Source organism: Podarcis filfolensis (genome assembly GCF_964270895.1).
Source record: "Podarcis filfolensis genome assembly, chromosome: 4".
Classification (NCBI taxonomy): domain Eukaryota; kingdom Metazoa; phylum Chordata; class Lepidosauria; order Squamata; family Lacertidae; genus Podarcis; species Podarcis filfolensis.
In genome coordinates this window covers 92,253,715-92,277,258 of record NC_139607.1, presented here as the reverse complement: position 1 = coordinate 92,277,258, position 23,544 = coordinate 92,253,715, and the positions used below count along the sequence as shown (strand labels likewise).

At 44.2% G+C, this 23,544-nt stretch overlaps 1 protein-coding gene across 37 annotated transcripts in view; it reads right to left on the bottom strand.

Moving 5' to 3' along the window:
• The window catches only part of DLG2 (discs large MAGUK scaffold protein 2), an 877,737-nt gene that overhangs the window by 40,216 nt on the left and 813,977 nt on the right, over positions 1-23,544 (bottom strand). For all 37 annotated transcript variants that reach the window (XM_083609628.1, XM_083609598.1, XM_083609629.1 and 34 more), the window contains 2 exons: positions 12,350-12,526; positions 3,826-3,901 (listed from right to left, as the gene is read on the bottom strand). In XM_083609628.1, the coding sequence (XP_083465754.1) occupies positions 3,826-3,901; positions 12,350-12,526 (253 nt within the window). The remainder of the gene's footprint in view (positions 1-3,825; positions 3,902-12,349; positions 12,527-23,544) is intronic.

The following is a 23,544-nucleotide window of genomic DNA, read 5'->3' as shown; positions in this document are numbered from 1 at the left end:
TGCAGAATTGAAAATATGATTTTCTAGGTCAGTGCTGGTCCTTTGACCAGGTTACAATCTATAGGGAGAAGTGGATTTTATCATGCAAAGAGCATAAACCTCTTCAGAAATAATTTGCTGTGAGTGCCCACTATTACATTATTTGGTGATACATAACATTTAGATGCAAGAGGCCACTTTGTACAATGTCAGCCACAACAGTAACAGTGTAACAACACCCCCCGATTTTATTTCCTATTTTATTTATTTCAGTCTTGCATTTTTGTTTGAATAATCATTTTGTAAACTTTAAAATACCACCGCAAGATACTGCTATGTTCAATTCCTGTCTGACACAAACTTTTACTGGAAGGGGAGGGCAGGTTTGGATTCTGATTGTGTAATGCAGGGGTGAGGATCTTCAAACTTGTGGACCAATGTTGGCTTGTTAGTGTGCCCAAGTTGTCTACATGACCGTTTGTCCTCCCAAACCACACCCACCTGTCTACCACCTGAAGCCACTGGGTTCAAATAAGAAGTTCAAAGAGCAGCATGAACCAGAGGTTTAAAGAGCAGTGTGGGGCTCTTTGCAAAAGGGTTTTCAAACAGCCCTGTGCTGTGCTTCAAAGTCCCAACAGTTGAGGGCTTCAAAGTGCAGCATCAACTGATGTCCCTATGATGCCCTCCTGACAAATTTTGCCCTCCAGGGGGAGGTGATAAGGACCTGGTTTAACAGCATGCTTAAATAAGACCACAGTCCCCAATGAGCAGATAAGCAGCCAGAAGGTGCTGATAAAAAGGAGAAGGTTGGAAGTATGATGATGCGCCACATGTTCGCAGCCATCTCCACACAATGCACTCCAAGTGCCCCAGGGAACAATCACACAGAGGATGTAATATGTGACATTGGCTAGAGTGACTCTGAAAAGTGCCGATACATTTGTAGAAATCAAATTGCTGTGGTTGAGCATGGCTATGGCTTATGCCCTCCATGCAAATGTAGGCATGTGCAACTGAGCATCACATAGAGGTCAGTTTGTCCATATGAGCTCACCACTTTGAAGCAGTGTATGCAATGTTTGAATGTCGCTTGTCCTGGAGCACACAATAAGCTACACTCCAACAGACTAGAAGCCCTCTAAGAATTTACTGAGTAGTCTTGAATCAATTATGTATCCTTCTTGCCAAGACCTCTCAAGTCTTGAAAGACCTACGTTGGCTCCCAGTACGATTCCAAGCACAATTCAAAGTGTTGGTGCTGACCTTTAAAGCCCAAAATGGCCTTGGTCCAGTATATCTGAAGGAGCGTCTCCACCCCCATCGTTCTGCCCAGACACTGAGGTCCAGTGCCGAGGGCCTTCTGGCAGTTCCTTCATTGCGAGAAGCCAAATTACAGGGAACCAGGCAGAGGGCCTTCTCGGTAGTGGCGCCTGCCCTGTGGAATGCCCTCCCACCAGATGTCAAAGAGAACAACAACTACCAAACTTTTAGAAGACATCTGAAGGCAGCCCTGTTTAGGGAAGCTTTTAATTTTTGATGTATTACTGTATTTTAATATTTGATTGGAAGCCGCCCAGAGTGGCTGGGGAAGCCCAGCCAGATGGGTGGGGTATAAATAATAAATTATTATTATTATTATTATTATTATTATTATTATTATTATTGCCATGGACTGACTTCTGTAATGTAGTTTATGTGGAGCTGCCCTTGACGGTTCAGAAGCTGTAGCTGGTGCAGAAAGCCGCAGCCTGTTGGTGGGAGCCAGCAGGGGGAAATCATATACAAAACCAAATTTGCACTGACTGCACTGGCTGCTTGTGAGATTCCATATCCAATTCAAGATGCCACTTTGTACTTTTAAAGCCTTTCATGGACAAGCACTGCAATGCCTTGGAGAGAGCCTCTGCCCAAACACATTTGCAATTTAAGAAGACGGAGAGCCCCACTTCGCAATGCTTCCATTTGGGGAATGAGCTTGTCATATCTAGGGATGAGTGCTTTCTTGATGTTTATCCTAGTTCTGTGGAATGACCTCTCCCAAGAGGTTTGCTTCTGTCTTTTTACATTTCATTTTCAGGTGCTTAAGTAAAGCTGAAATGGCACATTATTCAAAAACATGTGATTCTTTCAGCTGCATTTATTTAACCCAGAGCAGCCTAAATAGGTTGCAAGTTGAGGCAGAAGAAAAGCATGCAGAGATGGGATCCTTAAAGGCAGTGGCGGCTGGTACTCATAGGGCAGGATTGGTGACGCCAGAGCCAATGACAGGCACAGGTAACAAATTCTAATTTTGTCCCCCTTTGAATTTTACAAAGGCAACAGTGAGATTAAGGTTCCCCCTCCAGAACTGGCTGCAAATATGAAGTGTCCCATTCATCCTAATGGACCAGCCTCTATGACTTAGAACCTTCCCTCTCCAGTCACTTTCCAGCTCAGAATCACTCTCTGCAAATTGCTTTTTTTTCACCTGTGAGGGTAGAGTAGGAACAGGGTCTACATTCCTGCAGTGGCGTAGCGTGGGGGGTGCAGGGGGGGCCGGCCGCACCGGGCGCAACATCTGGGGTTAGGGCAAATCCATTGGTTAGGGGGCGCAAATCCACGGGTTAGGGGGCGCAAATTACTTGCCTTGCCCCGGGTGCTGACAACCCACGCTACGCCACTGCATTCCTGTATCCCCCCACCCCAAGTGTAAAAGTGCTGCTGGCTGGGGCAAGGTGAAGATTTATAAAGCTGAAACTAACTGAAGTTTGAGCAGCCTCTCCTCTAGAGCCAGCTCTGGATTTGAGGAAGCCCAGGCAAAGTGTCCTCTGAGAGGCGCCCTCCTTTGTAAGTGGGCCTCAAGAGGCTCACCTGGCTCTGGTGAGCTGGCTCTATCCACCATTTAAATCTCCCACAGTTACACAGAGCAATGTTAGGTCAGGGGCATTGTGGGAAATTAAGATGGTGGCTTGATGCAGAGACTGACATTGCTTGGGATGCCAGGAGAGAGAGAGAGAGAGAGGGGGGGGGGGGGAATTACTGGGGATTCGGAGTACTGTAGTTCCTTTCTAAACAACAGGGTCCGTGGCAGCTGATTTTCACCTATTTTCTGCTCAGAAACAGCCTTCCTAAGGCTGAAACAATGGCAACAAAAAAAAGAGAGAATCACAGAACTCTGCTTAACATGGAGTTAGAACTTAAAGCTCGTCTGTTTAGGAAAAAGCTTTTACAAGGACCTGTGGCTGGTGGTTAGTTAATACTGCTGGCTTTCTAACGGATGCACTTTGATTGTTGCTTTCTTTTATGTCTGTGTCTATTTTGTATATTTTTGTGTGGGGGAAAGATGTACTGAGTAATTCTAGGAAGCACAGAACAGGCATGTTTTAAATCAGGGATGGGGAACCTCTGGCCCCACAGATGTTTCTGACCTGCAACTCCCATCATCCCTTGCCACAAGCCATACTGGCAGGGGGCTGATGGGAGATGGAGTCCAACCGCATCTGTAGAATCACAACTTCCCCATCCTCGATTTAAGAAATAACAGTGCAAGGCAGCTAGCGTGCTGTTGGTGCTAAAATGAACAGCAACCAAAGTGTTATTGGCCTAGTATGATCCTAAAACAGAAATAGTTAATTCTTCATCTTTTCTGTGTTGCAATATTACTTTCTTGTTTCTTTTTCTTTTTTTAAAAAACTATTTTCTTTCACTGTAAAATAACATCATAGTTTAAACATTTCCCTTTCGCTCTCTCATTTTATTCATCGTGTGACCTGTTCTTGCTTAACTTTCGTGCTGTTCAGATGTTCTACTAAGTGTGCATAGCTGTAAGAATTAAATCTCTGCAGGGTTAGTTTCACTTTCACATACCCCTTTTGCATCGGTCACGCCAGGTTTTGAGTTAAACTTCACTGTCTTTAAACGTGCTCTCTCTTTTCTTTCGACCCTGGAAAGAGAGGGAGAAGGAAGAGATAGGTAAAAAACAATAAAAAACCTATTTAAATCACACCATGCCATTCTTGCACCAACCTGAGAACTCAAATCTTGAACCTTCAAGGCACTTTAATATTTGCGTATATAAAAGGAAAAATATTGCCATACCTGCATGGCAGATTCCTAAGTCACCTCTATCCAACACAGAGGATGCACAACCTATATCTATATATACAGATCTATATATGAAATATGGCACAAGGAGAAGGGGACGACAGAGGACAAGATGGTTGGACGGTGTTCTTGAAGCTACAAACATGAGTCTGACCAAACTGCGGGAGGCAGTAGAAGACAGGAGTGCCTGGCGTGCTCTGGTCCATGGGGTCACGAAGAGTCGGACACGACTAAACGACTAAACAACAACAATATATGAATAACACTGTTCATTTTGGTTTGTCTCATTTTCTTAGTTTAAATCTTAGGTTTAGTTAGCTCCATTTTCCCCATTTGTTTGTGATTTTTTTTAAAAAGGAAATTCTGACAAAACTGCTTATCTTTTTAGTACATATTATTCCTAACATGCATTTTTTTTTGTCTAATAGAAACATTTTCTGCAAACCATTTCCCTTGATAATTTTGCACATCCAGAGATGCGCAAATTTCAAATGAGAGTTGAGTTTTGGTTTGCATATTGGCTATTTATTTATTTTTGTCCATGGGAGGAAGTTTAAAACCACGATGGGTTAATTTTTGTAGAGGAAAATGCTCTTCAACAAGCAATAAAACAAATGCTTCTATTTCGATGTTACTAGGGTGTTTTTTTTTAAAAAAACTGCCAGCTGCAATGCACTAAACTCAGGTTACTATAGATACAGATGAACTTTGGAATAAATGATCCCCCCTCATGAAAAAAAGCAGTATTTACACATGGAAAAGGATTAAAGCCGACTTCATAAAACTTAGGGAAGTGCTTGGTGAGATCCCATGGACAGTAATACTAAAAGGAAAGGGAGTTCATGATGGCTGGGAGTTTGTTAAGAGGGAGATAGTAAAAGCACAACTTCAGGCAATACCAATGAGACGGAAACATGGAAGGTGCCTAAAGAAGCCAGGGTGGCTATCTAAAGAACTTTTAACTGAGTTAAGATTAAAAAAGGATGTGTACAAAAAATGGAAAAGGGGGGAAACCACCAAAGAGGAATTCAAACAAATAGCCAGCACGTGTAGACACAAAGTCAGAAAAGCTAAAGCACAGAATGAACTCAGGCTTGCTAGAGAGGTTAAAAGCAACAAAAAAGGCTTTTATGGGTATGTTCGTAGCAAAAGGAAGAACAAAGAAACAGTGGGGTCACTCAGAGGAGAAGATGGTGAAATGCAAACAGGGGACACAGAAAGGGCTGAACTCCTCAATGCCTTCTTTGCCTCAGTCTTCTCCGATAAAGAAAACAATGCCCGACCTGAAGAATTTGGAGCAAATGATTCAGCAGAGGAAACACAGCCCAGAATAACTAAGGAGATAGTACAAGAATACTTGGCTAGTCTAGATGTATTCAAGTCTCCAGGGCCAGATGAACTGCATCCAAGAGTATTAAAAGAACTGGCAGATGTGATTTCAGAACCACTGGCAGTCATCTTTGAGAATTCCTGGAGAACAGGCGAAGTCCCGGCAGACTGGAGGAGGGCAAATGTTGTCCCTATTTTCAAAAAGGGGAAAAGAGAGGACCCAAATAATTACCGCCCAGTCAGTCTGACATCAATACCAGGGAAGATTCTGGAGCAGATCATTAAGCAAACAGTCTGTGAGCACCTAGAAAGGAATGCTGTGATCACCAATAGTCAGCATGGATTTCTGAAAAATAAGTCATGTCAGACTAACCTGATCTCGTTTTTTGACAGAATTACAAGCCTGGTAGATGAAGGGAACGCAGTGGATGTAGCCTACCTTGATTTCAGCAAGGCATTTGACAAGGTGCCCCATGATATTCTTGTAAAGAAGCTGGTAAAATGCGGTCTTGACTATGCTACCACTCAGTGGATTTGTAACTGGCTGACTGACCGAACCCAAAGGGTGCTCATCAATGGTTCCTCTTCATCCTGGAGAAGAGTGACTAGTGGGGTGCCACAGGGTTCTGTCTTGGGCCCGGTCTTATTCAACATCTTTATCAACGACTTGGATGATGGACTCAAGGGCATCCTGATCAAATTTGCAGATGACACCAAACTGGGAGGGGTGGCTAACACCCCAGAGGACAGGATCACACTTCAAAACGACCTTGACAGATTAGAGAACTGGGCCAAAACAAACAAGATGAATTTTAACAGGGAGAAATGTAAAGTATTGCACTTGGGCAAAAAAAATGAGAGGCACAAATACAAGATGGGTGACACCTGGCTTGAGAGCACTACATGTGAAAAGGATCTAGGAGTCTTGGTTGACCACAAACTTGACATGAGCCAACAGTGTGACGCGGCAGCTAAAAAAGCCAATGCAATTCTGGGCTGCATCAATAGGAGTATAGCATCTAGATCAAGGGAAGTAATAGTGCCACTGTATTCTGCTCTGGTCAGACCTCACCTGGAGTACTGTGTCCAGTTCTGGGCACCACAGTTCAAGAAGGACATTGACAAACTGGAACGTGTCCAGAGGAGGGCAACCAAAATGGTCAAAGGCCTGGAAACGATGCCTTATGAGGAACGGCTAAGGGAGCTGGGCATGTTTAGCCTGGAGAAGAGGAGGTTAAGGGGTGATATGATAGCCATGTTCAAATATATAAAAGGATGTCACATAGAGGAGGGAGAAAGGTTGTTTTCTGCTGCTCCAGAGAAGCGGACACGGAGCAATGGATCCAAACTACAAGAAAGAAGATTCCACCTAAACATTAGGAAGAACTTCCTGACAGTAAGAGCTGTTCGACAGTGGAATTTGCTGCCAAGGAGTGTGGTGGAGTCTCCTTCTTTGGAGGTCTTTAAGCAGAGGCTTGACAACCATATGTCAGGAGTGCTCTGATGGTGTTTCCTGCTTGGCAGGGGGTTGGACTCGATGGCCCTTGTGGTCTCTTCCAACTCTATGATTCTATGATTCTATGATTCTATGAAATGCGACTTTCATATTTGATGTGTGATCTTCGAGCCACAGGAAAAACTGTTAATTTTCAATCTGCAGATGAAACTCTGTATTAGAAGGGAAGGGGGCACTGAGAGGGAATGAAGACTTGAGGCTGTGTAATCTCCTAAATGGAAAAAAGCAGTGCCTACTGAGAAAAAGAAGTAGCTCACAGCTAAATACAGCTTTTTAATTATTATTACAGGCTAATGCTAATTTTCTCTCTCTGCTACCTTCTCAAGCTGCTTCATTTTATTTTGAAATGTGTTCCATGCCTACAATCTAAAAGCGTGTGTTTGATAACTGCTTTGGAATAAGCTTCCAGGTTAAGGTAACCCTGCCAGGTTCAAGGAAAGGGTGCCAACTTTTTGCATTGGAAATGTTATCTGTTTCCTGTTCAAAGCTAGCTGTTGCAGCAGCTCTTATGACCTGGCAATAGAAAAGGGTTAGCTCTCTCAAGCTCACCGTTGATAGACCTAGAACCCTTCTTCTGTGCACACTTCCTCTGAGCACACTGGGAGTGGCTGCCGGGACCATATAACACTGGTCCTAAAAAATATTCACAGGCTCCCTATATGTTTCCAAGCACAATTCAAAGTGTTGGTGCTGACCTTTAAAGCCCTAAACGGCCTCAGCCCAGTATGCCTGAAGGAGCGTCTCCACTCCCATCATTCAACCCAGACACTGAGGTCGACCTCCCAGGGTCTTCTGGCGGATCCCTCACTGCGAGAAGTGAAATGGCAGGCAGAGGGCCTTCTCTGTGGTGGCGCCCTCCCTGTGGAACGCCCTCCCTTCAGATGTCAAGGAGATAAAGAACTATACAACTTTTAGAAGACATCTGAAGGCAACCCTGTATCGGGAACTTTTAAAATGTTTTTTATTATGTTTTTATATGTGCTGGAGGCTGCCAAGAGTGGGGAAACCCAGCCAGATGGGCAGGGTATAAATAATAATAAAATTATTATTTTTATCATTACTTGAATTTTTTGCCTGGACACATCTCGATACTTTCCCTATGCAATGCAATGGAGTGAGGTTGCTCTATTACACTGCACAGGGATAATCATATAATTGTAGAGTTGGAAGGAACCACACGAGTGATTTGGTCCACTACCTGCAACGCATAAATCTTTTGCCCAGTGGCGTAGCGTGGGGGGTGCAGGGGGGCGGGCCGCACCGGGCGCAACATCTGGGGTTAGGGCAAATCCATGGGTTAGGGGGCGCAAATCCATGGGTTAGGGGACGCAAATCCACGGGTTAGGGGGCGCAAATTACTTGCCTTGCCCCGGGTGCTGACAACCCACGCTACGCCACTGCTTTTGCCCAATGTGCAACCCTGAGATTAAGAGTCTTGTGCTCTACTGACTGGGCTATCCTCTGGATCATTTTAAGAATTGCAAGGGCAAAACCTTAGGTCTGTGGTGTGTGTATGCATGTGCCTTTGGCTTCCTCCGCCCTCTCCCAGATTTTGCACCCTCCTGGCATCTCTTACAATTGACCATATACAATGGAATGAAGCAACATCACTCCATTTACATTGCATGTGAAGTGTGGGTGTGCATCTGAATCCAAGGGTTTGGAGGCAAGCTGGGTCTTCTGCAGGGGGGTGGTTTTCTCCCCTTACCCTCAGGCTTTGTCCCTGTACCTTTTAATTCTGAATGTATGCAATGTGATGAAGTGATGTTGCTCTGTTACATTACATAGGAATATATTAATTTTTTTAAAAAAAATATGTATCTAATACAATTATTTATATCCTTTCAGGATACAATTTTTTTCAAAGCAGTGTCTTAAGAGGGATTAGGTAAAGGTAAAGGGACCCCTGACCATTAGGTCCAGTCGTGGCCGACTCTGGGGTTGCGGCGCTCATCTCGCTTTATTGGTTGAGGGAGCCGGCGTATAGCTTCTGGGTCATGTGGCCAGCATGACTAAGCTGCTTCCAGTGAACCAGAGCAGCGCACGGAAACGCCGTTTACCTTCCCACCAGAGTGGTACCTATTTATCTACTTGCACTTTGACGTGCTTTCAAACTGCTAGGTTGGCAGGAGCAGGGACCGAGCAATGGGAGCTCACCCCGTTGCGGGGATTTGAACCACCGACCTTCTGATCGGCAAGCCCTAGGCTCCGTGGTTTAACCCACAGTGCAACCCACGTCCCTTTAAGAGGCATTAGGCTTCTCTTAAAAATAAACAAAACCCCTATAAGCAATATATTATATTGCTACAGCTCATTTTGCCATGACCTGATGATTATTGGCTTGTGGTAGCACGAAGGTGGGCCTTTTTCTCTGGTGGCACCTGCTGAAATACAGGAAGCGCCATCAAGATTGGCATTCTGCCGGCTCTTGAAGACACATTTGTTTAGATAATAATTCCTTAACTCCTCACTTGCATCTTTTGCTTTGGTGGTTGTTTTAACTGTTATGCTGTTTTAATGGGCTTGTTTATTATATACTGTAATAGATTAAGATCTGGTGAAGTACAATAACAACCTTGTAAAATATACAGTTTTAGGTTTTCCCCCTCCCTCCCTTTGTTTTCTCTTCTGCACGGGTTCTGTTTCCCTTTCTCTCTTTCTCTTTTTTGTTTGTGTCTCACCATGTTTGGTGCACATATAGTTATGTCCATTTCGAACTTTCAATAAAGATGTTACAAAAAAAGAAAGAAAGATTGGATTTACCCTCTGTTATTTTGCCGTTGGCTTTTATTTGCTTGTGAACCACCTTGATATTTCTTCTTGAAATGAAAGACGGTATAAATTCTTTTAATATTACTACTACTAGCAGTAGTGGTAGTAGAGGTGTTGCTTAGCAACCAGCTTTTGCCAGGTAATACACACTCTAATTGGCTGCGTCATTCTGAGGGAGTTTCCTCCTGTATTTTTGGTTGCGTGTATCCCTGCTATGGACTAGGCCTAAACTACGAAGAAAGACATAAACATCTCTGTTTATTTTTCCTCAAGTTATAAGCTTTTCATGTTCAATTCACTCCATAAAGTATTATCAGAATTTCTTCTTTCCATGTGTGTTATTTAAGTGACTTTGCTATCAAAGGGCAATGTGAGAAATTTAAAACAATGGGCAGAACTCCTAGACTCAGCTTCCCACCATGGCAGTCCAGATGGGTTCTTTAGGGATTGGTAAGACTCTAATACCTACCCAAGGATGCTGAATGTTGACTTGTAGGTTATGCTTCTAACATACTCGCTTCTAGATGTACCAAGTTTTAAAAGCCTTGTTATTTTCCTCCTCTCTTTTTAAATGCCAGAAGTACACAGAGGGAAATGTCCTTTATAAATAATTTTCAAGGGCAAGGAACTAGCAGCTCTGCCCACTGCAAAAACCCCTCTGGACACAGAAGTCATGTTACATCTTGTTATTCTGCCTGGATTGTCAGTAGGACATGTTTATCCACTCGACTGGGTTTTCCTTTTAGATAGTAAACGCAAAGCAAAATACTTTTTTTCAGCATCCCTCAAGATTTTAATCCTAGCTCTTTAACATACGAATGGGTTTGTTAGCTTTATCTGAAGTGAGTGCTTTTAGCAGGCTTCCAAACTCAAAGGGAAAAGATAAAGATATGATATAAAATTGATATGCACAAATGCATAGCCTTCTTCATTTCTGCTTCTCCCTCTTGGAAATAGAAGGAGTGCCCTCAGTTGACATAATGATGTCTAAGAAAGAAAGAAAGAAAAAACCACCCTACACTTTGCAAACATCTCTGAATGTTATTTTCCTCTTTCTTACAGTGGGAATTGTTTTATCCCACGATGACCTTGGTTATATTTTAACTCAGATTTGCTTTTTGGAAAGACATAATTAACTGACCTGATTTCAGAATGGATGCATACTTAGTTCTATGTATAAGTTTATAAACCTTTGAGTAAAGTTTGAAGAAGCTCCCACCATCATTTTATCATAGTGCTATTCATGGAACTAGAGGGGCGTGGGTGGAGCTGTGGGCTAAACCACAGAGCCTAGGATTTGCCAATCAGAAGGTCGGTGGTTCGAATCCCCATGACGGGGTGAGCTCCCGTTGCTCAGTCCCTGCTCCTGCCAACCTAGCAGTTCGAAAGCATGTCAAAGTGCAAGTAGATAAATAGGTACCGCTCCGGCAGGAAGGTAAACGGCGTTTCCGTGCACTGCTCTGGTTCACCGGAAGCAGCTTAGTCATGCTGGCCACATGACCCAGAAGCTGTACGCCAGCTCCCTCGGCCAGTAAAGCGAGATGAGCACCGCAACCCCAGAGTCGGCCATGACTGGACCTAATGGTCAGGGGTCCCTTTACCTTTATTCATGGAACTAGCTGAACAACAAAGAAAGCTTTCATACTGAGAAAGACATTGGACCACTTAGCTCACTATGGTCTACACAGACTGGAGCTCTCCCATACTGGAGTCTTTCCCAGCCCGAACTGGAGACACCAGGGATTGAACCAGCGACCTTCCACTTGCAAAGCAGTGCTCTGAGCTACAGCCCTTTCCCAGCTGTTTTATGCAGAGTCACCACATCACATAATTGACCCAGACTAGTACTGATAGCTCTGACTGACAACAGCTTTTTCAAGGACCTCTCACTGGTTGAAATGTAACACAGGGCACATCAAGATTTCCACCAGGGGTGGAGAATCTGTGGCTCTCAAAATGCTTTTGGTCTCCAACTTCCTTCAGCCCCAGTCAGCACGGGGTGAAACGGGAGAGTGCGTACCTCTGCCAAAGCCTCATTTACCAGCTGTAGACACAGCTGCACCTGCAGATTCCAGTGAGATATCACGAAAGGCCTGCAAGATCTTGCCTCAGCAAAGAAGAAGAAGAAGAAGAAGAAGAAGAAGAAGAAGAAGAAGAGTTTGAATTCGATATCCCTAAGGAGTCTGTGGTGTAATGCCAGTGTGGTGTAGTGGTTAAGAGCGGTGGACTCGTAATCTGGTGAACCGGGTTCGCTTCCTCGCTCCTCCACATGCAGCTGCTGGGTGACCTTGGGCCAGTCACACTTCTCTGAAGTCCCTCAGCCCCACTCACCTCACAGAGTGCTTGTTGTGGGGGAGGAAGGGAAAGGAGATTGTTAGCTGCTTTGAGACTCCTTAGGGATATCCACTTCAAACTCTTCTTCTTCTTCTTCTTCTTCTTCTTCTTCTTCTTCTTCTTCTTCTTCTTCTTCTTCTTCTTCTTGAAACACAATTAGTAAAGGAAAAAGGAACCTCGCACCTTAACATGCTCAATTGTTTCCTCTTCTCTTTTGTTGAATCGTTGGAATACTCTTGTTAGTCTTGTTTGGGAAACATTTAATAAAATAAAAATAAAATAAATGAAGTGTGTGTGTGATGGGGGGAGGAAGCAATCACACACAATATCTATTACCTCCTTTTGCTGGGGATAACTCCCATCTCTTCGCTGTCTCCCTCCAGCATCACTCGTCTCGCCTGCCACCATTCATCATCAGATGCGTTGATAACGTGCAGGATGTCCCCATATTTGAAGCTGAGTCCTTGGCTGGGGAGGCCACTGTCCTTGCTTTTGTCGTAGTCAAACATGGCTCTGGCAGGGGAAGAGAAAGACACAAACAGGAGCTGATTATATTGATCATGGCAGCCTTTAACCAGCCACCTCCTCCTTTATTCAGTGACCTTACTTTAATTGCATTTTTAAGCCGGCCACTTTCAGGGGAGATTCGTCTTAAGCTGTCGGAGGGGGGAGCTACATTTCCGCCCCATCTGGTAAAGCTGTGTGCATGCACGAGAAAGACCTTTTAAAAAACAGCAGCATCTGCATGTAAAGGAAGCTCTGCTTTTCGTTACTCAATGACATCTTCAGATCTCTCATAACACGCGCACATACACGTATATACGGAGTTGATATTGTTCTTCTTAAAGTTATGATATTAGAGGAATGTCCTCCCTCTCTTTCATAATGCTAGAACTCAATACGATACAATATCTTTATTGTCATTGTCCCATACAGAACAACAAAACTGAAAAATCTACATAAGACATTCAAAAACCAACAAGCCTGCTATCCCAACCTGGTTAGCCCCCTAAAAACTCTGATACCCCATTTTTAAATACAATATATTCCCATAGAGACTCCTTACACTGCGTATAAAACCAAAATCACATTTGGGTAGAAGCTGTTTCTCAGGCGGCTAGTCCTTGTCTTTATAACCCTGTACCTTCTTCCAGAAGGCAGAAGCTGAAAGAGATCATTTCCGGGGTACGCACTATCCTGCGCTATCTCTGCAGATTTCTTATGGCACCTCAATTTTTCTTATGGAATCGCCTTGATTTGCCTTGTGACTTGGGGCACACATATACCTAGCTGATGCATACAGACCCTCCAAGTGCCCCTATTTCCCAGGGACGTCCCTGATTTAGAGAAGCCAGCCCAGTTTCTGGTTGGATCCCAGAATGCCCCACTTTCCCTTAGGATCCAAACTACAAGAATGTTCCACCTAAACATTAGGAAGAACTTCCTGACAGTAAGAGCTGTTCGACAGTGGAATTTGCTGCCAAGGAGTGTGGTGGAATCTCCTTCTTTGGAGGTCTTTAAGCAGAGGCTTGACAACCATATGTCAGGAGTGCTCTGATGGTGTTTCCTGCTTGGCAGGGGGTTGGACTCGATGGCCCTTGTGGTCTCTTCCAACTCTATGATTCTATGATTCTATGTCCCTATTTTCATTGGATAAATGTTGGAGGGTATGGAGTTATCCAACCCTCGAACCATCTGAAGGCAATCCTGTACAGAGAAGTTTTTAAATGCTAAATGTTTCATTATTTTATTATATATGTTGGAAGCTGCCCAGAGTGGCTGGGGCAACCCAATAAATAGCAAAATTATCATTATGGAATGGGATGTCTCTATTTTCATCAGAGAAATGTTGGCGGTTATATAGCCCAGTCATATGGGTTGCTTGGCTTTTTCCCATCCAGTTGCCTGTTCAATGGGGTGCTGATTATTCTCTGTCTGTCTGTCTGTCTGTCTGTCTCTCTCTCTCTCTCTCTCTCTCTCTCTCTCACACACACACAGCACGAAGCATAGCAGAGCTCTGAAGGTTTGCAACATGGAAAGATGGCTCCCAGAAGGTTTGTGTTCATGTGCCTTCGTCTCTCCTCATCAGAACGAAAGGCCTGAATGTCTTTGCAGCAGAGCAATTTTTATGCAAACAATTATGCAAAATTAATCACCCCGTCCGTTGTCATCCAGTCACACAGAGCTCTTGTGGCATCATTAAGGGCAGAGAAAAAACACAGCGGGCTACTCAGCGCTAATGAAACCAGCATTTGCAAAATGGTCATTATCGCAGCCATTGCTGCTTTGTGGCTTATGGCATTTGTAAGAGAAAATAATTTTTAAAGCCGCGGGAGCATCCATCTAGGATCAAATTAGGCAAGGAAGGAAAAAGCTGTTCTTGGGGTGTCTTTTCAGAGCAAAGCTATGCTTCTGAATTCTGCCTTTTTAGAGAGAGAGAGAGAGAGAGAGAGAGAGAGAGAGAGAGAGAGAGAAAGGAAGGAAGGAGTGTTACATGGCCCAGCTGAGTGGCCCAGCCTATGCCATTCAGTATGCCATGATAACAAAAAAGGGTTTAAAGAAAAACATTTAAGGAATTGTTAAATCAGCATTAGTCGAGAGTTCTTCATGTTTATATATGCTTTGGACCAGGCATAGGCAAACTCAGCCTTCCAGATGTTTTGGGACTACAACTCCCATCATCCCTAGCTAACAGGACCAGTGGTCAGGGATGATGGGAATTGTAGTCCCAAAACATCTGGAGGGCTGAGTTTGCCTATGCCTGCGTGGGACTGTTTATCTTAATCCCCTAGCTCCAAAATGGAAGAGCAGTCTGTAGCTTACTGGGCTTCCAGAAATCTGATGGTACCATCCAGAGAATCTGGAAGACATGGTGAAGGGCCACAGCTCAGTGGTAGAGGATTTGTTTTGCATGTAGAAGATCCCAGCTTCAGTTCCCAGCATCTTCAGAGGTAGGGCTGGAAAGACCAGTATCTAAAACTCGGGAGCATCACTGCCCGTCAGTGTAGACATTACTGAACAGCCTTTTCTTGCTAAGGAAGGTGTTCTGGACCCCTGATAATTTTAGTTGCTCTTTTCAGGACTGTCCCTCTATTAAGAGACATTGATCCACCAAGTCAATAGGAGGACATAGGACCGTAGAAAATAGCAAGTTGTGTTCTGGAAGTGGCTTTTCATACAGGTTTCTCCCCCAGGCTGACCAGAGATTGAACCTGGGATTATTTGTAAAAGCATGTGCTCTACCATGAAGTTACATCCCTTCCCTAAATTAACAGGTCATCTAGAAGCAACCTGTTAATGCAGGAGGGGCCTTGAACATCTAGACCAGGCTTCCTCAAACTCAGCCCTCCAGATGTTTTGAGACTACAATTCCCAACATTCCTGACCACTGGTCCTGCTAATAATAATAATAATAATAATAATAATAATAATAATAATTTATTATTTATACCCTGCCCATCTGGCTGGGTTTCCCCAGCCACTCTGGGTGGCTTCCAACAGAATATTAAAATACAATAACCTATTAAACATTAAAAGCTTCCCTAAACATGGCTGCCTTCATATGAAAAGTCTGGTAGTTGTTTTATTTCTTTGACATCTGGTGGGAGGGCGTTCCACAGGGTGGGCGCCACTACCAAGAAGGCCCTTTGCCTGGTTCCCTGTAACTTGGCTTCTTGCAGCGAGGGAACCACCAGAAGGCCCTCGGCGCTGGACCTCAGTGTCCAGGTAGAACAATGGGGGTGGAGACGCTCCTTCAGGTATACTGGACCGAGGCTGTTTAGGGCTTTAAAGGTCAGCACCAACACTTTGAATTGTGCTCAGAAACGTAGTGGGAGCCAGTGTAGGTCATTCAAGACCGATGTTATATGGTCTCGGCAGCCGCTCCCAGTCACCAGTCTAGCTGCCGCATTCTGGATTAGTTGTAGTTTCTGGGTCACCTTCAAAGGTAGCCCCACATAGAGCACATTGCAGTAGTCCAAGCGGGAGATAACTAGAGCATGCACCACTCTGGTGAGGCAGTCTGCAGGCAAGTAGGGTCTCAGCCTGCATTCCAGATGGAGCTGATAAACAGCTGCTAGCCAGGGCTCATGGGAGTTGTAGGCTAAAAACATCTGGAGGGCTGAGTTTTGAGGAAGCCTGATCTAGACAGCCTTTCTTGGAGATGCCAGGAATCAAACCTGTGGCCTTTCACATTCAAAAGTGGGTGGAGTCAGAGCAATAAGTGGGTGGAGTTTGCTGCACTACAGGGTTGCATTGATCTCTCTGGGTGTCTGTCAGTCTCTCTGCTTCCTCATCCTTCTCTTTGACACTCCATCTCTGCGGGTCTCTTGGGCAAATTTCCCCACCCCAGATGTGCAAAGTATTCCAATGATTGCTGCACCATAGACTTATACAAGGGCATTTCAGACCTGGCTGTTTTTTTATTTTATATCACACTCAGTCAGAACTGAGCACCGTACGCCAAACGAGGTCTCTCAGTCACACTCAGCAAAGGCTTCATTTCGCCATGATTGGCTTTACGACTGATGAACATGGATGGCAACATCTGGCGCTGACTTTTGCACATTGGTTGGGGATATTATATGCACAGCTAATTAAAGGAAGATTAGAGATCCAAAGCGGGCGAACTACTGAACAAATGTTTCAAGTGACTGAAAGGTTCTGTTGCCATCATGAGTGGTAAAGACTGATTAGAGAGAAATAAAAGGTTCATTAAAGAGAAAAACGGAGGGAAGAAACATAGCTGAAAGGATGTTACACAGGAGGAACGGGTATAACTTCTGCCTGAAACATTAGAAATTCTCTAATTAGAGCATACAGGGCTAGATGGACCAATAATCTAACATGATATAAGTTCGCACGATTTATCAACAAATGAGGCCTATGAGAGATGCTAGTGGTGCCTGTTTAAAGTGGTGTTTAAGGTTCCCTCTTCTTTCAAAACTATTTCATTATGTATACCCCAGAAGCTTTCTCGGGAAATTGGTATACAGGCTTGGTTAAATGAATATATGAATCACTTCCCACAAGAAAAAGCTCACAACCATTTTCAAGAAGAATAAAATACAGTAATGAAAATACATAACCATATTAAAAGCACAGAGTAAAAAACACTTGCTCATTGGTGCTACCCAACCAACCTAGGAATTTTTTTTAAAAAAGGTTTTCTTAGTGTCAAAACCATGACAGCATGAGGTCCGGAGGGTGGCAACGTGAGAACGGGGCCTTCTCTGCAGTGGCTCCCCTTCTATGGAATGCTCTCCCCAGGGAAGTTCGCCTGGCACCTTCATTATATACCTTTAGGAGCCAGGCAAAAATGTTCCTTTTTAAGCAGGCCTTTGGTTGATCTTATTGACATCCAACACCCTTTTAGAATGTGGCTTTTGGGGTGGGGGTTATTGGGTTATTTCTTTTGGTTTGATTTTATATGTTGTGGTCTTGCTGTGAACCACCCTGAGGCCTTTGGGTATACGGTGGTGTATAAGTTGAATTAATGATGATGATGATGATGATGACGACGACGACAAGGTTGGTTCCAGGCATGTGTCCCCTATACTGAAGACAAGAACCATTGCCCTCCTTCGTACTGGTTTCAAAGAACAGCATTTCATCATGTGGCATCATTCTGCTCCTGCCCTCGGGCCATAGAGAGGCATGGAAAGAAAGAAAGGAGACTGCCAGAAGCCAGAACTATTGATACAACCAGATACAGTGGTACCTCGGGTTACAGTCACTTCAGGTTACAGACGCTTCAGGTTACAGACTCAGCTAACCCAGAAACAGTACCTCGGGTTAAGAACTTTGCTTCAGGATGAGAACAGAAATTGCGTGGCGGCAGCAGGAGGCCCCATTAGCTAAAGTGGTGCTTCATGTTAAGAACAGTTTCAGGTTAAGAACGGACCTCCAGAACTAATTAACCCGAGGTACCACTGTACAAGAAAAATTCCATTGGCACTCAGCAGCTGAGTTTGCTATTAGAGGGCGTAACATGGGCATCCTTGAGTCCTGGGCTTGTATTGAAAATAGCAAACTTGTTCCATTAGTGAAAGGAACCTTCTCCCATCTCCCCCCACTCACGTGCACCCTATATCTATTAGGGTGTCCCCCCAATCCCCTGGAGCAGATTTGGAAAGTGGGATACGTGCGGGGGGGGGGGCAGCATACTGTACACCATTTCTCTGCTGAAAATAGTGACATCCTATTCCTTACCCTCCAACATTTCTCCGATGAAAATGGGGAAATCCTAACTAAAAGCTGGTCATTCCAGTGTCAAATCAAAAACCGGGATGGCTTCTGTGAATCTGGGACAGTCCCTGGAAAATAGGGACACTTGGAGGGTCTCTGGGAGGAGGGGGGAAATTTCCACTGCACAAGCATAAATCCTTGCACTAACAGAACGAAAGCACTGGACACTGGTTTGTATGCACAGAGCAAACAGGAAAAGGAGGCAGAAAAAGAGATACTTTTGTGCTTGCCCCTTGCTGCCAGGCATGTTGGAAATCAGTTGAGTTTGGAAATGCAAAATGTAAATCTCTACTGGAAATGAACGCCTTCCTCAGGGTCTGGCTGCAAGGTGGAGATATTAAGTAAGAACAACCCAGCAACAGCTGCTGATTGTCATCACAGTGGTTAAAAATAAGTGTATATTTAGATTCCCAGTCCTTATTTAGGAAAGGAGGGAAAGGAACGATAATCATAAAACAACATCTTCCCCAGCCCCCAACATTTTGAGAGCTTAGTACTCAATGTCCATAAAAAAGAGAAACTTTCCATTTGATTTAGAAAAACACAAAAGACTGAAGATCCCTACATCCTACAAACATGGGCAACTTTAATCATTTATATCACAATGGCTTCCTTGTGGAAGGTCAACATTTTGGAAAAAAATAGAGACATATGTGAAATCATTAAGCATGCCAATACTTGCAACTGGCCAAAAGGGTTAACTTATATAAAACATGTGCTGAGGTCAGCTCTCATTTGGAAAGCCAGCTTCTTATCATTTATTCTGAATGTGATTGTTTGTGTCCAGAACTACATAATTTTGTAATAATAATAATAATAATAATAATAATAATAATAATAATAATAATATCATTTATACCCAACTCATCTGGTTGGGTTTCCCCAGCCACTCTGGGCGGCTCCCAACAGAATCTTAAAAACACGATAAAACATCAAACATTAAAAGCTTCCCTAAACAGGGCCGCCTTCAGATGTCTTCCAAAAGTCAGATAGTTGTTTATTTCATTGACATCTGATGGGAAGGCACTCCACAGGGCAGGCACCACCACCGAGAAGGCCCTCTGCCTGGTGTATGCCAACTGCTTAAAATGTCAACCACCCAATATGGAGCCCCATCACTGGCATGGAAAGCCATTGCCTGGGGGAGTACACAGCACTGTGATGTCAGGACACCGAGTAAGCTGTCTTGCGTGTAACGGAGTAGCAAGAAGAATTTAAATGTGTGGTTGTTATTTGTGGCTACAGACAAGCTATTTAGATTGAGAGGCCATGTTTTTCCCCCATGTTTATTAAGGAACTATGGAACTAGCCATGGTCCTGAAACCCATGGCTAAAGATAAGAATGTAAGAAAATTACCATAGGAAGATAGGAAGCTGCTTTATGCTGAGATAGACTGTTGGTTCATCTAGTTCAGTACTGGCTACACTGATGGGCAGAGAATTTTTGCTAGTCCTACCTGGAGATGCCAAGGATGGAGAATGGGACGCTGCATACAAAACAGATGCTTCAACACTGAGCCCTGCTGGTTCAGACCAAATCCAGCATTCTGCTTATAGATTTCTAAAATATCAAGCATTTCAGAAATGCCTTTAAATAAATAAGCAAACAAGCCCACCAGAAGGACATGAAAGGGACAGTCCTCTCTTGCTTTTTTCATGGCTAGTAGCCACTGATAGTCTTAGTAAAGGTACAGGGACCCCTGACCATTAAATCCAGTTGCAGACAACTCTGGGGTTGCAGCGCTCATCTTGCTTTACTGGCCAAGGGAGCTGGCATTTGTCTGCAGACAGCTTCCAGGTCATATGGCCAGCATGACTAAGCCACTTCTGGTGAACCAGAGCAGCACCTGGAAATACTGTTTACCTTCCCGCCAGAGCAGTACCTATTTATCTACTTGCACTTGATGTGCTTTCAAACTGCTAGGTTGGCAGGAGCTGGGACCGAACAACGGGAGCTCACCTGTCGCAGGGATTCGAACCGCCGACCTTCTGATCGGCAAGCCCTAGGCTCTGTGGTTTAGACCATAGCGCTACCCGCATCCCATACTGATAATCTTATCCCTCCATAAACTTGTCTAATCCCAACCAACTTTGAAAATGCCCAACTTGGTGGCCATTGCCTCTTCTTGTGGTAGTGTATTCCACAATTCAGCAATGCATTGTGTGAAAATGCATTGTGCATCACAAATTGATGTCAGGGGCTGGAATGAGGAGGAAGGGTGGGAGCCCCCCTTCCCCTGAACCTTCTTAAAGGCACGAGGACAGTATTGATTTAGAACAGTGGTTTGCAGAGGGGCATCGTGCAGAGCGGAAAAGCTGGGAGATACTGGGTGAGGAACAGCTAGAAGAGGAAACACTAGGAGAGAGACAGCTGGCAGATTCACTGTCCTAGGATAGCATTCCTGAACCTCCCCCTTTGCCTAGAACTAGACAAACTCTAAGAGCGATAGAACAGAAAGCAAAATGGCAACAAACTCAGATTACCCGACGTAGAAGTGACGTAGATTAATGGGGATGGAGGGGTGAGCCTTTACTGGGAACAACGCTGTATTTTGAGGGAGATACGCATTCCTTTGTCTCTTGCTGTGGTTATTAAAGACACTAACTGGTAAGCTGCCATTTCCTTTTATCTCCTTATTTACTGCCACCAGGGGAGGGATATAATAATAATAATAGTAATCATCATCATCATCATCATCTTTATACCCCACTCATCTGGCTGGGTTTCCCCAGCCACTCTTGGCGGCTTCCAGCAAAATATTAAAATATTAAAATACAATTCGGGGATATGATTCCCCAAAGCCTGACAGTTGTTGGGAACCATGAGTGGAGAGAGTTGCACTCAGGTTGTCCTTCAGGGCTTCCCATGGGCACCTGGTTGGCCACTGTGAGGACTAGATGGGCTTTAGGCCTGATCCAACTAAGGCTCTTCATATATGCATGGTTTCTCTGACTGTGTGAAAGCAAGAAGCAGAACTGGAACACTTCAAAAGGTTCTGGGCCCACAACTCCCAATTGTTAATGTGCCACTGATGCTGTTTCAAGCTGACAAATGGACGGAGTTCATTCAGTTGAACGAGGCCTTTGTGACCAAAGCTTTTACACACTTTGTCGTATTCTGAATTAGGTTTTCTGGCCTCAGGTCTCACAGAATGAAAGATCCCCGACTTCCCCACAGAACTTTTAAGAGCGATTCAAGCACTACCAATATCCTTTTATCTCGACAAAGTTGCCAGAATTGATATGAGGAAAGTGTGGCTGGGCTGCAAATCGTCACAGTGAAGTGGATAAAATGAGGATTCAGCAACCTCTTGCACGTTTGAAGCACGCAGGTGAGTCAAATAAATAATCTTTATTCTGCCTGCCTGCCCTCCGGGGAGCCATTTGTCTTTCTAAAAGGACTTTTAGTATCTCTTATTCAGTAATTGGCAGCATTGAGCTTTATGCCTTAGAATGGAGCAGCTCATTCATACAAATAGCCAGGCATCCGCTGCCAAACAGCAGGATGCCTTCAGGATTTGAAGACACCTTTCTCATCTTTGGGGGCTGGAGGGTTTGCCATAGGAAGACCGACTTAAAACAGAACAGCCTGGGCAGCATCACTGCAGGTGGTAAGCAGTTTTCCCTGTGGCTGCAAAAGATTCTTCTTCTTCTTCAACAACCATTATCAGCATCAGTGAAACAGTACCACCAATATGCATTGCACAGATTCCTGCCCCAAGGAATTTATAAGTAAATAATAATAAAACAATTTACAATCCTACTCAGAGTAGACCTGCTGAAATAAATGAAGCAGGGCTAGCATTCGATACAACCCTAAAACGGATTAATTTAATGTATTTATATCTTGCCTTCCTCCATCTGTGGGACTCTAGATGGCTCACAACGTATTAAAAACATCCTTACGAAACACAAAGCAACGAAAGCAAGGTAGCACGTTTGTTAATATCCTGCCAGGCCCTGACACTTGGTCAAGATGCGCGAACTGGTGCTTCTGAATTGATGGATCGTTTGGGGCAGTCTGAGTTATAGTTAGGACTAAGGCTGCTGTTCCACATGGGGGGTCCTGACATATACCTCAATTGCCACTGGTTTGGCAGATCCAACTGTCCTTCCTTGTCAATGTCAGAACTAAGGCTGCTATTCAGAGCAGGTGCCCAGACAATTTCATTCCTCCACTCCATTTACAGTACAGTCCTATTTGAGTGTCTACCCCAAAGGAGGTCCCATTAGGTTCAATGGTACTTACTGTCAGGAGCTTGTCCTATACTCAAGTAGGACCCTGGTAGAGACACATGCCTGACTGGCATGTTCTCTCCCTCCTGGTCATTCGTTCGGGAGCTTCAAAAGTTTTCTTCCGCCTGAACATCACAGTGACCGATGCCAACAGATATCGGCACACTTAGGGATCCGCAGAGTTTGCACAGCTTGCGTAACAGACCTCAGCAACTCAGCATTTTGGCTAATCTACTTTATTTACATATAAACACACACGGAGCACTGCAACATGGCTCCCTCTCTCTCTAGCATCAGACAGCAAAGAGAAAAAGAACAAAGGACAATAGTCCCACTTCACGGAACACAGTAACACAAACATCCTGTCTCCGTCACTTCCCACACTGTGGAATGAAAACACACACCGTCATGTGATAGACAACAATCCCATGACTGCAATCACAGAGCAGGATTTCTAACACTTACATCCAAATAACCATAATAATAATAATTGTAATAATTTTATTATTCGTACCCTGCGCATCTGACTGGGTTGCCCCACTCTGGGCAGCTTCCAACACATATAAAAACAGGGCTGCCTTCAGATATGTAGGATTGCATCCCTAGTTTATATACCTGTCTTCTCCAATGTGGCACCCTCCAGATGTTCTGGCCTACTGTATTTATCAGCCTGAGCAAGCATGGCCAGTGACAAGGGATGATGGGAGTTGTAATCCAAAACATCTGGAAGGAACCAAGTTTATTTATTTATTGCATTTTTACCTCACCTTTTTTCCTCTAAGGAGCTCTAAGGGGTTTGCTGTGATCCTCACAACAAACCCTTGAGGTAGGCTAGGTCACCCAGGGAACTTCATGGCTGGGTGGGGAATTGGACCCTGATCTCCCAGACCCTAGTCTGACACTCTAGTCACTACACCACACAGAGGGAGGCTGCTATAGGTTGGTCAAAGTGATGGGAGCAGCTTATGCAGCCCACAGATAACAGGTCTCATACATTGCCAAGGACGGCAGTTCCATTTAAGGAAAGTTCAAGGGCTTATACCCAACAG